Source organism: Periophthalmus magnuspinnatus, chromosome 20 (genome assembly GCF_009829125.3).
Source record: "Periophthalmus magnuspinnatus isolate fPerMag1 chromosome 20, fPerMag1.2.pri, whole genome shotgun sequence".
NCBI classification, from domain to species: Eukaryota; Metazoa; Chordata; class Actinopteri; order Gobiiformes; family Gobiidae; genus Periophthalmus; species Periophthalmus magnuspinnatus.
In genome coordinates, this window is record NC_047145.1 from 16,132,232 (window position 1) to 16,147,172 (window position 14,941).

The 14,941-nt window shown below is 37.6% G+C and overlaps 1 protein-coding gene across 1 annotated transcript in view; it reads left to right on the forward strand.

Moving 5' to 3' along the window:
• drd3 (dopamine receptor D3) overlaps window positions 1-14,332 on the forward strand; it is a 34,452-nt gene extending 20,120 nt beyond the window's left edge. Inside the window, exons 6-8 of the mRNA XM_033985823.2 lie at window positions 3,644-3,709; window positions 6,887-7,256; window positions 13,585-14,332. Of these exons, the coding sequence (XP_033841714.1) occupies window positions 3,644-3,709; window positions 6,887-7,256; window positions 13,585-13,781 (633 nt within the window). The 3' untranslated portion in view covers window positions 13,782-14,332. The remainder of the gene's footprint in view (window positions 1-3,643; window positions 3,710-6,886; window positions 7,257-13,584) is intronic.
• Window positions 14,333-14,941: the final 609 nt, after the last annotated feature.

Sequence of the window (14,941 nt, forward strand, 5' to 3'; positions counted from 1 at the left end):
GCGGTTTGAATCCCACTCCTCGAGATCAGATCCACTGACTCACAGGATGGTGTTGCGATTTCAGCCCTCGCAGATAAATGCTGTCACTGTGTCCTTGGGCAAGGCACTTAACCCACGCCGCCCCCAGTGTCTGCGTAGACTAGTGTATGAGTGTGCGTGTGAATGGGTGAGTGGTTCCTTGATGTAAAGCGCTTTGAGCCTTGAAGGTGGAAAAGCGCTATAAAAAAACATGACCATTGTACTTGTCAAATCTGATGGTTTATAGAAAGAATAACTTTGCAGATAGAATAATAATGACCCGTTGAAGGAGCCAGTTGAAATTTGGCACCAGAGTAATTTTCAGCCATTTTGGATATTGATTATAATTTAAATATTTAGTAATTTTGCAGGTCAAATTTGGTCAGAGGAGGACATGGTAAAGGGCCCAAATAAATTGCTTTTGCATATGTTGGGTTGTTATTTATTCACTGTGTTGAAAACTGCATCCATATCAGTTATATTTTTATTAAGTCATCCATATTCAAAATTTGTATGAATGGGGCTGTTGTGACAATAATACTGTAATACTGTTTTTCAGGCAGCAGCTGTTTATTCAGTGTTAGTTTTTGTCTAGCTACATTAAGTTCATACACGATTCCCACAGCTGAACACCACATCTGGCCTCTTCCATAATAACCTTGCACATGTTATTTGTGTCACACTGTCAAATAAACACGCAAATGACAAATTGTCGTTCTTTAAGTTAATTGAACCATACAAGTAAGTACATCATTAAGAACTATGTGATTTATGGTCCTCATATAATCCACTAATAAATATAATAGAGCAGTAAAAAATTCATGACAGCCGACCTTGAATAACTTTTTCATGTTATCTCATATATATTATGCGTAAAGTTAAAATTGACACTCACCTGCACATGTTAGTGTTCTCCTTTTCTGATCCTTTTGAACATAAACTGCTAAATGTGTTTTTTGTAGATTTTCTCAAGCATCGTTATCCACCTGGGTATAAAATGTGCGTGTAATCATAGTAATAAAGCAAAGATCAAATGGTGGTAGAGTGTAGGCAGTTTGTAAGTGTCTCAACGCTAAGTTAAAAAGGTGCCTGGGGCAGAAATCTCCAGAGAATTGAGAATGCCAAAAAGCGGTAGCAGCTGTGATTTTGAATGCACCTGTATGGTAAATACATATCAAACAAATAGGTCAGAGTTGGGGTCTGTAGACACTAAACGCTGATGTCTTATTTGATCCCACAAACTCCAAAACTGCAATAGAAGCATTATATTTAGTCCTTAAAAGGGTGACAGTGTTTATTCTCAACGCAAGCTAACTCATTGCGATGCAGTTCTTATTCTCAAAACTTCTTTGATCTACATGTGTCAATCTAACACTCGCCCCAGATCCATCTATCACACAAATGAACGTCTTTATCCTGAGGCAAGGAGAGTTAGGTCAATATCAGTATCATCCTCCTATTTTAAAATAGCACTATATCAGCCTTTCCCGAAGAGCAACAACACCAGCTTCCCTTTGAGCTTTTCCCATAATGGACCTCAGATTTGTCTCCCTCTGTGTTATTTTTGTTATACACTTGGTTGCACACAAATTCACAGTCGAAGGCCTAGATTTTAGCAGTAGGTTACAGATAATTGGCTTTCGTTGAGCCAGTTTGAGGAGGCAGCCGTGAGTAGAAGAGACACACATCAGGAGGGACCCAAGCCCTGAAGGAGTTCAAATCGTGTTATAATGTAAATCAACCAAAGAATCGTATGCACAAAGAAAAATGACTTATTTAAGGCGAGAAGGGAGTCAGCAGTTGTAATGTCACTGCCCTGATTTTATTATTAATCATTTTACAGAAGGAATATCTTACAGTGTCTTGTGTCATTGCACCAGCAAAACAGATGCATTACTATCCCATAGGCACACAGAAATATTCAATAAAAATCAGTCCATAGAGAAAGATAGAGGATCATTAGCTGAAACTGATACATAGAAATGTGAGTTATGTTTCCATACCGTGTATTCCTTTCAATCTCTAAAAACAGTGTTCTGAAATATTTCTCCAAAAGCTAGCCCTTCATTGATCACTTGAGATTATAAAAGAGGTTGATAATGGCCTTCTACTTTAGTCAGCTGATGTGTCCTTGGGCAAGACACTGTAGTTTATTCCTGGTATGAGACACAAGAATTTAATCAATTTGTTTTTCTTCTATAATTGAATGAAGCCTTTGCTGTGCTTGGTATGCTTTGAATGTAGGTTTTATTAAAAGCGCTAAGCTGAAGTGGTGCGATTACTCATTTATAATTTTGTCTTTTTGCAGACAAGGCACTCAGCTTTTTACTTTCAGTGATGCACAGACAGTTTAATTAAATGATACTGAACAGCACACACTTCCTCAAAATGTCAGCAAAGGGGAATGTTCAACATTTGCAAGCTATTGAGTCATTACTGCTAATTTGTGTTTTAAATGAAAATACTAAAACTGGTGAAAGTGCTGCCAATTTTAAATGTACTCCCATCAGTCAGTGCTTTTAATCTTGGTAACAGCCCATAGACATGCATACAAAAACACACAAGCATTACTAACTGTATTATTTTATCTAAAAAAAGACAGGGTTCATATTTTGCTCTGAATATTTATGTCTACCTCTACTCTGACTTCCTCCTCGGGGAATACAAACCCTCTGAGAGCAAAGAGAGAGCACTGGCTTCATTACTATGTTTAGTACTCATCTCAAATGCAGTTAAAACATAGTCTTGATTTGACTAAACATCACATTTTGGTTTATGGTTTATTTAATATTACACATAAAAATAACGGCTCTCCCAGTATTAACTTTATCAATAAAAGAAGAGATGTATGATCAAAACAAACAGCCAAAAATCTATTTCGAGATACTAAAACCTAGATACTTTATGAAAACAGGTATTGATAGTGGCAAAATCACCTAAATTAGATTTAAATGTCGATTATATTGGATTGAAAATTACATTGCATTGTTGTATAAAAGTACCATAATGTATGAGAAGGTGTAATCCCTCATTCAGGAGTGGTTCAGTGTAGAGAAGATTTCAGCAGTGGTATATATGTATGTATGTATGTGTACCTCTCTCTCTATATAAGAGAAAAGCCTGTTTCTTTGTGTCAACATTGAGTCTCAAATTATCATGACAACACTGTGTAGTAGCATGAATCATATTGTTTTGCCCACACTGTACATTCATACCAATAAAAGTGTGTTCCAAGTGTATTTGACCACCAAGAAATTTATGAGGAAAAGAAGGTCTGACCATGATCGTATAATGTGACAATAATTTTCCGTTTTATAACCCATTTGTCTTTTGCACACTTGTATTTTTACCACTTGAAATTTATTGCGTGGGTTCCACTCTGCCCAATCCGTCTCACAACAATAAAAACCCACCTCCCCCATTTACTGTAGACCTTGATTTTATTACAGGTTTTTACTGTGATCTGTTCCACATGTGTCAGTTTGGTACATATATTTATGTGTCTCCTTAAAATACACAGAGACAAATATAGCTCCACATACCTGTAAACAGACGAGACTCTGGCAGGGCTGTTCATTCTTCTGTGAAAACCATTTCTATGTTGAACCTGTGTGCTGTCCCTTAGGAGACCTGTCTACAGGAAGAGACTCCCAAGGCCAAGCAAGACCTGTCACCTATCAGGATTAAAGTGGTACGTGCTATATATTCATCTGCTCCATCCCACATCACGGTAACACTCCTGGGTCTTCACTTTCTCTCTGCTCTAGTTTTGCTGAATAGTGCTCTAATGCTTGACTAACCCTTGCATCGACTGCAGGCCAGGCTCTACTGTTTGTAGCTATTCGTGTGTAGTTTTATTCACCTGTGGTTTGTGTTCCTGATGGGTGGTCTCGGCTCAAGGGTTCGAGAAAAGTGGAGATTGTGACACCTGGCTAGCCTTGTGTCACCTTGATCTATAAGTGATGCAATGAATTCACTACTTACAATTAGCCCTGTCACGATAAATACCATATCGACTTAATGTTCAATATATGATAGATGGGGTAATCATTTTTGGAGGTCAGTATTTTTCTTTGTACTACTGGGAAATTCTTGGTTATTTTTCTGTACTATAATGGGATTTGAGCCATAGAAGGCTGAATTATGAACTTCTATTGCTCATTATGGATACAAACTAACTACTTAAGTGTTATTTATTTATGCCAGCTCATGTTTTTTAACAATATTGCCCATTTAGAATAGAAGATTCTAAACTGAATATTAGATTCAGAACTGAAGAAGCAGCTTGGATGAGCAGCGAAACGTTTTCACTCCTACAACTTTTTGTCCAGTTGACAGATTTAACTTTGGCTTTTACCCATTGAGAATAGGGTTTTGGGGATAATTAATGGTTTAGTTTCATTATTACCATTTCAAAATGGGTTACGTCGCACTTCAAAATTAGTTATTGTGACATGCCTACTTATAATATCCTCCTTCATATGCATTACAGTAAATTTCCATAAAATACAACATGGAATATATGAGTGCAGGGGGGAATTATAAAAATGTATGCGTGGGCATGAGTGATTGCAGATAATATTGCGACAAAACAATTAAACATAGTGAAATATGTAGAACCGTGGAGCCAGTAATTAGTTCACAGGAAAAAGTAATTAAAAGTTGGAGAGCAGCTTGGTATGATCACAGCTGTAAATTATAATGTATTGGTTGTAATAGTTAAAAAGATCAATGAATAAGCCATAAAGGTGACATATTGCACTTTGAGTCTATATGCGTCTCGCTGTCTGTCTCCTCTGTTCAGAATAATAATCACACTGTGGGGTCCTGTTTCTTTACATTGACTTTCCACACTGCACTTATCAGATGTAATGAAAATGTCTTAAAGGACCTATATGACACAAAATGGATGAATGTTAAATGTTTGAGTAGCGCTTCATTTTTAGTCTGTCTACATCTCCAAAGCTGAAAATGCTCTGTTCAACCTTGTGATGTCATGAAGTGAAGTCAACAGCTACTGTTTACCTTTAATTCAGTAAAAATTGGCTATTGCAGGGCTGAAATCATCCAAAATTCTAGTGAATGTGTATGGAGGTTAAAAACACAGTGGAGCACATCCTCTATTAAGATATGACGACAAAAGGTGGAACAGTGTTTTCTGTTTGAGGAAAGAACTCAGCCTAAATATGCTGGGTTTGCGTGTTAAACATGTGTGAATGAAACAAAACACAACTCCAGGTGTGTTTGTGATGAGGAAACATTAGACAACAGAGATCAGAAAACAGCATAAAATGAGCCATTTAAACTTTCTGACTTTTGTTCAACAAACACTCTAACTCTTCCCCACACAGACACAAGAAATATTTACAGAAGAGAAATGAAATTGAGCAATCACTGGTACCCAAACATAGAAGCTTTGATGCTTTTGCCAAGTGCATTCGGTGGAATAAACTACAACATAATGTGGCTCAGAATGACTCAAAACAACTGCAAAGAGAAACCACCAAAATATGTCTATTGTGTCTGTTTTAGTGTCACAGTTTTGATCTCATAAAGGGAAATAGAGATAAAAGGGGTAATAAAGTTTAAGCGCGGGTCTTTAATAATAATGCTACTAGATTTCCTGCTACACGATTACAGCTGTACAAAATGAATGAGCCGATCTGATGAGCTCTTTAGTGATGTGTATCTCAGCCCGTCATGATTTTAACGAGCAGTTTAGCAGCTTTAGTGCATCATTTAACGCTCCTGATTTATCCATTTGTTTTTTTGACACTTGTCTCAATGCGCCCCCATATTCTTGTCATAAAATTGTAGTTTCCAACGTCCTCCAGGTGGTGCTCTCTCTATTTGCAGTTTGCAAGAATGTAAAAATAGGTTATTGTAAACTTGAAAAAAAATAAAAATCTGTCAACTAGACAATTATGGATCATACCTTGGTGGCTGAGGGATTACCATAGACTGTATAAAGAAGTGGACTAAGGGAGTGTGACGTCACCCATAGCGTTCTGCTCCAGTCAAATCATCGAGACTAGAAGTTATAGGGGCAAATTTGGAGCCAAGTTCCATATTTGAAATTCCAACTGCGAGTATCAAAGCAACGAAAGAGCCAATCTGGAGCGAAGGTGTTGAAGGTAACGCCCCTTGACGCCATTGCTAAACACTCGCTCTCTGCTGAACTAGCAGTACGGGCACTTAGCAACGCTGTCAATCAAACCTGTTGCTAACAGTAGCAGGACCAACGTTGAGGAAAGAAGGCGGTTGCTTTGTCTGTTCTTAATGTTCATATTTTGAGTTACAGACACAACAGCAAAATAAAAATAAAAAATACCAGGATCATGTAGAGCAGGTTAATGTGATATTTTAAGACCAAAATGATGAGGCTCATTCCAGGAGTTACAGAGACAGTTTCCTAATGTAAAGTGAATTGAAACTGTCGATGGAGCTGGAAGTTCACCCGTAATCACTTTCGATTTGGAATGCGGCAGCTAGCAGGTTAACTATGTCCATTTATATATAAAGCCTATGGAGATTACACACACAGATTATTCCAAGTCAGTTGTAATTTGTGACTTTTTGATGTTTATGGTTTCTTCTTTTGATGTGCTTGTTTGCCGAGAAGGATGCACTATAAAATGAAGTGGAACCATGCAATTATAGATACAGAATAGCTGAAGTGGAGTGAATGGAGTGTAATGGTCCAACCAACTAACAGCAGTATTGTCAACATAGACAGTGACAATAGTGCAATTCCACAGGTGAAATTGACATTGGCCTGCCAAACATTTTTATATTGAGCTCTTACATAAAGTACAGCAGCACCCCTGTGAGAACAATAGTCATTTAAGTGTGTGGTTTGTGTTAACAGGAAAGTGTAGAACCTCCACCTAAACCCAGTCTGCTGTCAGGATGTATGTGGCGCAAACGTCCCAAAACCGGGCCTGTGGAGAACTCCATGCTGCCCCCAGTGGACACTCAGAACTACTGCAGCATCAGTCACGCTTCATGTGGTCGGACTGAGATGGACCTTGAGCAGGAGCGTGAGGATATAGAGGCAGAGGTGGACGACAGCACCCCCAACGACAGGCCTCAGATCCGCATGAGCTGTGAGGTAAAAGACCTGTCCAATGGCCGCACACACACAGCCCTCAGACCCACGTCCCACCTCAACAACCCCCGCTTCCGGAGTATGCACGCCCGGGAGAAGAAGGCCACACAGATGCTGGCTATAGTACTAGGTGAGTGCCATACACCATATATACCATATAAACATGGAGTAAAGTAAAAATCTCTACATACTCGTTTTATAATCTTATATTTTTACTGTACCTCCACAGTCTTGTGTTTTATTATCTTTTTGTATCTTAAAGTCACTATCTGTAATTAGATTGGCCCACTCGCTCTTGTTGTATTCTCACGTGTCACCAATAGATGCTATCTGCTTTACTGCAGTCTGATAGTGTGCCAGCTCTGGTCTGATAGAAGAAGACCAGAGAGCACTGGTAGCTTTAAATGGTAAATGGTCAGATTCTGATATATCACTTTTCCAACCTCTAGGCACACCAGTGTGTGAAAAGTTGGGATCTGGAACTGCACCGCCAACCTGTAGCTCAACCAATGATCTTTTTATGTTGAGAGCAGGATTTGAACCTTCAGCTTTGGGATTAGTGGACAAACACGCTACCAACTTAGCTACTGTCATCTTTTCACTAAGTTTCTAGTTAAATGGTTAGATCTAAGTCTAGCATTTTTTAGTAGCATTTTCTATTTATTTTTTATTGCAATTTTTTCCTGCTGTTCTTGAAATTTGCAGTGCAACACTAGAATCGCATCATTGTAGGACAAATCAAGTTACTCTAATCTTATCTTATTTTTTGTTGGTTCCAACATTTAGAGAATTTAGAGAGAAACCTATACTGCACATAGTATGTTGTCATAGTAAAGTGATAAGCCTTTTCATACATTTATAATACTTGAACTCCTACTTCCAATAAAATTAGGTCAAATTCAGAAGTATAGAAAAATTCTCAAGTCTATTGTCAGTGTAATTGCAGAGCTGAAGAAAAGTGACAGTAAACCCGGCGCTTTGTTCCTTTTAAATAATAAATAATAAAAGAGGATTTCAACCTGCAAAAAGTATTCAGTAATAACAGATCATCTCTCCTGTCTCCGTCCATCTTCCCCACTTGGAATATAAACAAGTATGCTGGCTTCCTATGGGAGGATAATGTAGGATTTCTGCCAGCAGAAAATTGAACCTGTACCTCCTGTATGAACTGTGGATGCCCTACTAGGACTGGGCAATTGATTGAATTTTAATCAAGATCAAAATTCAGCCATGTTTAATTGTCAGTGATATGGTTAGATTTTTATTTTTTTTTACATGGGGAGATCCACAGCCAATCCTCTGTCAGTAAAACCGTATGGTTTGGAAAGAATTTGAGTTCTGAAATAAATAAATGGCTAAAAGTGTCATATTTATGTTCATGAAATAAATACAGGAAGAATTGTATTTTGTTTTTCTAAATATAATAATATAATAACATTTTATTAAAATAAAAAATTGATCAATATAAGGGAAAAACTTGTGATTCAGCAACTTGTGATTTAGAAACAGTAGCTCAGTTGGTAGTGATCCAAAGGTTGGCAGTTCAAATCTTGCTCTCGACATAACATTGGTAGAGTGGACAAGATCTATTGACAAACAGGATGGCTGTGTGACTCTAGCTCCCACAAACAAATATTGTTGTTGTGTCCTTGAGCAAAACAATTAACCCACCTTTCCTCCAGTGTCTGTGTGCACTGGTGTGTGTGTGAATGTGTGTGTGTGAATGGGTGAGTGGTTCCTTAATGTAAAGTGCTTTGAGTGGAGGTGGACGGTGGAAAAGCGCTATAAAAAAATCTTACCATTTACAATTTTTTTATGCCATATTTTGCAGCCTGTGCTCTGTCAACGCCGCTACACTGGTCTGTAACCTATGAATAAAAGGCATATTAATATGAGAAAAGAATGACAGCTGAGTTATCTTTAGTGATAGAATGGCGGCATCTATTGACCTGGAACCTCATCTAACTCATTGTCAGATGCTGCAGGAATTTTATTAAAATCCAATACAGGTGTAATAACTTGGCTAGCCTTTGCTGTCTGAATACATTCACCTAGTACGCTCTACCCCAGACTTCATAACACAGTCCATTTGTGCATTTGGGGCTTATTTGACAAAGCCAGAGTAAATCGTGCAGAAATGTCACCAGTGTCTCGCTCGCTGCAGGTTGCTTGGGAGTTTTTTGACACGGCTTCCACACGCTCCAATTAGCACTTGGTCCACGGCGAGCCAGGTCCAGTTAGCTGTGGCCCTGCTCACATCTGCCTCTCCAAAGCCTCATCAAAGGTGTCTGATCGCATTACAATGTCAGGGAACATACTGCTTCGCCACAAATGGGCTTCTCACCTGCTTTTCACCATCGATGTCACATGTTGTCATCTGTGAGGGGCTTAGTTTTACTGTGTGTTAGAGAGTAAGTGCATACGACAGGTCAGACCACAAGTTTCACTAAAACATAGCTAATACAATGATATTTAAAGATACACTATTTAACTTTGGCTGCCGGTGCAACTGCTTGTCTCCATGGAGATGTTATTGCAATGCCTGAAGTGTTCCACAGTATGGCATTAAACGTATTGATCTTCATGGAGACAAGTAGGTGATGCCGCCAGGCCAAATCAGAGGTCAAATCTGTAGTGATAGACACCCCTCTGACAGCAGGAATGTATTGTTTTCCAATGTATTGTTTAGTATATCATCACAGATGACTACTGTCATTGTGTCCTTAGGCAAGACACTTTGCCTCCAGAGTCTGCATACACTGATGTGTGTGATGTCAGGTGCTTTGATGCCCTGAAGGCACTGTATAAAAATGTGACCATTTAACAGTTGATAAGTTAAATACCATACTATGGAATATAACAGGCAAATCAATTTCCATGAAGGCAAGCGGACACCCGACAGTAAAGTTACACAGTGCACCATTAATTTCACTTCTTTGTTAGGCACGGGCATTAGACAGGTAGAGGAAATTTCTAGCAACCAAATACTATGAACAAGGTTGTCTAATTTGCATAAAGGTTATCTGGCAAAATATGTGACAACAGTTTTATTTTCTTTCTACTTAATGTTGAAACTGTTGACAAGTATGTTCCTTGAGCTTGATGACATTGATAGGCATTCATTTTAAAAACTCCAGTAATTTTCAAGTCTGTTCAACTTTTCACAATCTAACTGATAAAAAACAAAGTAATAATTTCCAAAACATAACTGTCATGTGCAGTTTAACAGATGTACATCCTTACAGTAATCCTGGTGGAGTTATTACATGCAGTGGTTTGACCAAAACAAGCTTCAACATTAACACAAACACTTGACTTGTCATAGAAGTACACTCGTACAGTACTTGGCCTCTTTGTGAATAAGCTCCGGCCACCTATTGTTCAACATGCTATAAACGCTATAAACACTTAATTGGTCTTATTCAATAGCTGTTGTGGTGAAATGTTCAGGTTAAGGAGTATGTAAGAGCTCTTTACCTCAGCGTTTTCCTGGCATTGTTCAGACACAATCACATAAACAAACACATCACACTGTAGGCCAAATAAATGTACAAAAATCATATGACCTGAAATTACAGTGGGTATCATCTCCTGTGATGTGCAAACTATGTAAAACAATATGCAAGATAATATGCAAGATCATAAACATGTATGCGGGATAGTGTCATGCAATTGTTTCCTTATAGGTCTCCAATATTTGCTTATTATTTGTTTTTTTGTTACTCTTGAACATCCACTATGACAGAGAATCGAGAGTCTGAGATAGTGTCGGGCAACTGGCTTACCATGATTCTTACTAACAATCAGTGATGGGACTTTTGGCTCTTTTATGGGATCCAAATGTTTTGGCTCTGTTTATTCCAAAGAGCTGTTCAAAAGACTGTCTCTTTTTATTAATATGACAGATGCCAATGTGAGAACTCATTTTATCTACTAACTAATCACAGAGAAATGGCAAAGGCTCAGATATGTTTAAATTGGTTCAAACTAAGAGTGGGAGTAAAAGAAATGAAAAAAATCTGTCTGAGAGTGGGAGTGTGTTTACACTTTGAAATTATGAAAACTATCTAACTAAAACAGTGCACTACAATAGCCTAATAATAATTCTAAAAACTGTTATTACGATGTCAAATATGTTTTTTGTGCACAAATCTCTCCTGCTCTGCTTCTGTGATGATTCTTGTGTTGGTTCAGCATTAATCTGTAAAAATGCATATAATTAGAAATAAAAAGATTTGATTGTTTTCAAAATGAGATCCAGATCCAACCCTTCAAAAGAGCCGACTCGCTCACGAATGTTACATCACTAGAAACAATGTACCTGAGAAAATGCTGTGTTAAAATGAATAAATATGACAAAATATTTTACAATCTCTTATTTTTTGCTGTTTTTACCATCTAATTCATGATGTAACGAGCATTTATCTGGACAAGAATATATCTGGACAAATAAATCCATTTAAGTTTCCACATTTACAACCAAACCAAATAAGTTGTTTAAGTAAAATGTAGAGATATAATGATATCCAAATCTCTTGGTACAGTATTTTCACGATATGTATCTAACAGTACGATATTTATTGGGATGTTTTGTGAAGGGTAACAAAATTGTGAATATCCTACTTTTTCCTTTTAAATTGCCTGTTTAAAACTTGCCTATTTGTTTTTTGTTGCTATTGAAAATGCATCATGACGGACATTCAAGTGTCTGAAACAGTGTCGGGCAGTTCGTTTCACCTGATTCTTATTAACAGTTAGTGATGGGACTAAAATGCATACAAAATGATTGGTAAATAAATGTGCATTTTACCATTACACAACGTTAATTTGAGGATAATTGAATAAGTGTGGTGCTTTTCCTGCAAAACTCAGATGCACATGTCACGAGATCTTAGTAAGTGGTTTCAGAGGCCTCTGGGTGAACTTGAGGTCACACCGAGGTCAAAGATTCTATTAGATTCAGTCCCTCCTGTGTGATCAGCTTCCATATGTGAGCGCACACAAGCCCACTGACTGCACTGTCCCCCATATGTGTGACAAAACTGGATTTAAATGGCAGTCTGAGCAGGTGTCATGGATGCCCGTATGAGCTCTATGGCACATTACTGGTTTTCTTCATAATATGCATATTTCATGTATCATAGCAAAGGGACAGTTTTCACATGCCATCATCATCATCATCATCATCATCATCATCATCATCATCATCATCATCATCATTTTTGTTTAAATGTCCTTTTGATTCCTATTGGGGGTTGCACATGTGATGGCTCTATTCATATGTATATGTGTTTTAACAATTTAACAGTGCTAGTAATAGTGCATTAGCATAGCATTTTTTAATTCAAATATTTAAGTTTTCACATAAAACAATCAAAAATATTACAAAATAGCAAGCAGTGAGGAGAAACATTTAGAGATTTAGAGTTGTAGACTGCACTGTACCCTCCCATGTTCTCACATGAGGGACTTTCTGTCCTCCTCTCCTTCTACTATTTCAGTGTTGTTGTTTTTTTCCATAATGTGAAAATGAGTCACATTACCACTCATCAGTCAAGCACCATCACTCTTAAATCATCAACCCCAGTCTTTGTTTCATTTCCATAATATATCATTTTTTCTATTGTAAAGTATTTAGTTCCATCTGTGCCCTTAAATCAGCTATGTGATTTATTCTCAAGGAAATTCTAATGTGTACTATTTTAACAAAGTAGTTAAATTTATTTTATTATCTTATAGAAATTGTCATAAAAAAGAATCATTCTCCTCAACTATTGTAAATGAACACAGGGCTTGTCTGAGTACTTGAGTGTGATGTCCAGGCAGTGGTAGAATGTAGCAAAGTAAAAGTAGTAAAGTACTATACATAAGTATAATTTTTAGGTATCTGTACTTTACGTAAGTAGATTTTAAAGGGGATACTTTTACTTTACTACATTTGAGAGCAGTTGCCTGTACTTTCTATTCCACTTTTGAACAGAACAAGTATTTTTTATTATTGTTTGAGACCTGCTGAAAAGCCTGAGGGGTTTATTTTTAACACATTAATAAATAACACATGGTTATTAAGCAAATAAAAATATGCAAATAAAAACTAGGAAAAAATATTAATTCATTGGTTTCTGTTGATCAAAATTCAGCACAAATCTTTATCAAAATCAGTCAATACTTTTATTTTTTACTCTTTAAATACATTTTAAAACAGGTACTTTAATACATTTACTTAAGTAGATTTTTTTCATGAGATATTTTTACTTTTGTAGATTTTTTTTTTTTTTGCTCTGGTCTCTGAACTTTTACTTACGCAAAAATTGAGTACTTCATCACTCACCACTACTTCTGGGACTCAAACATTTATTAGAGACCTGGTAAATGAAAGTGCAAAAGTACTTACCGGTATATATATATTACAGTATATTAGCTTTATTCTTGTTTTCTGCCCCTCTCTGTGTCTCCAGGAGTGTTTCTCATCTGCTGGCTGCCCTTCTTTGTGACTCACATCTTGAACACTCATTGCCGGACTTGCTGGGTCCCGGCCCCGCTCTACAGCGCCTTCACCTGGCTGGGCTACGTCAACAGTGCCCTCAACCCAGTCATCTACACCACCTTCAACATTGAGTTCAGGCGGGCCTTTATCAAGATTCTGAGCTGCTGAGAGAGACACTTGTGGGATTATTGATCGCTGGACAAAAACTGACCAAGTGTGCAATAAAATACATCAAACAGGGCTTCTCTACGGACAGTATTATTCCTTACATGGTCTTACAGCACAAAGCAAGGACTCATGGATGTGTTGTGTACAATATGCTCATTGGCAAACATTCAGGGCGATTTTCTGATCGATGCCTGGGAAGCTCTCAGCCCTCGAAATTGGCCTTTAAGTCAGATGGATTGATCCCAGAGTGGGACCCCCTTCATCAGACAGAAGTCTTCATCATTGTCATGCTGCACTGGTGCATGCACAAATCACTGGGAAAGGATGGTATTGGTCCCTGTCATTTGGACTATTTCAGAGATTGTCATAATGTGTTGATGTGGAGACATTTGTACTCATCGTGCGGTCATTAGAATTAAAACATTTTGATGTTGAGTGGAAAACTTGTCTGTATTTTTCAAACAGACTGGCAGTTTATTGGCAAAGCTAAATGTGATTTAGAGCCTGGTTGTTGGCGCTGTGATCTTAAATAAAGACGATTGTGAAGTGAGCAGTGGGATGGTCTGTCATGGGCAGAACATTGCTGCAGTGTGTTGTAAATAAAGAAGAGATTAAACGCCTTCCTGCTTTGCTTTATCTACACTTTTGCACACAGTTTTACACAGGTCCACAAATGCCTGACTGTATGTAATGAAAGTGTACGGGAAGCAATCAAAAGCAAGTGTCAGAGCAGGAGACAGATGTGTTATGAACAAAGACGATAAGAGAGGGTGGTAGAGTTGTATGAGGCCAAAGCAAAATTTTGAAAAAATGAAGTCAATAATATGGATTCAAGTGTGAAAGAACTCCAGATGATTTCAAAAGAGAAGAGGTGTTTTCAGCCATTCAACAAAGCAATCTTTAGTACTGACCTTGATGCTGCTTTATGCATTCAAATCTCTCTCTCTCTCTCTCTCTCTCTCTCTCTCTCTCTCTCTGTCTCTCTCTGTCTCTCTCTCTATCTATCTCTCTATCTATCTGTCTATCTATCTATGTATCTATAATTATATTATAATTATGAAACTGATAAAGAAGTGAAGCATGTGTGTTCTATTTGCACACTATTTTAGTTTCCAATAGTTTCCAATTTACCATTGCAAGATTGGAGCAGTCATGTTCTG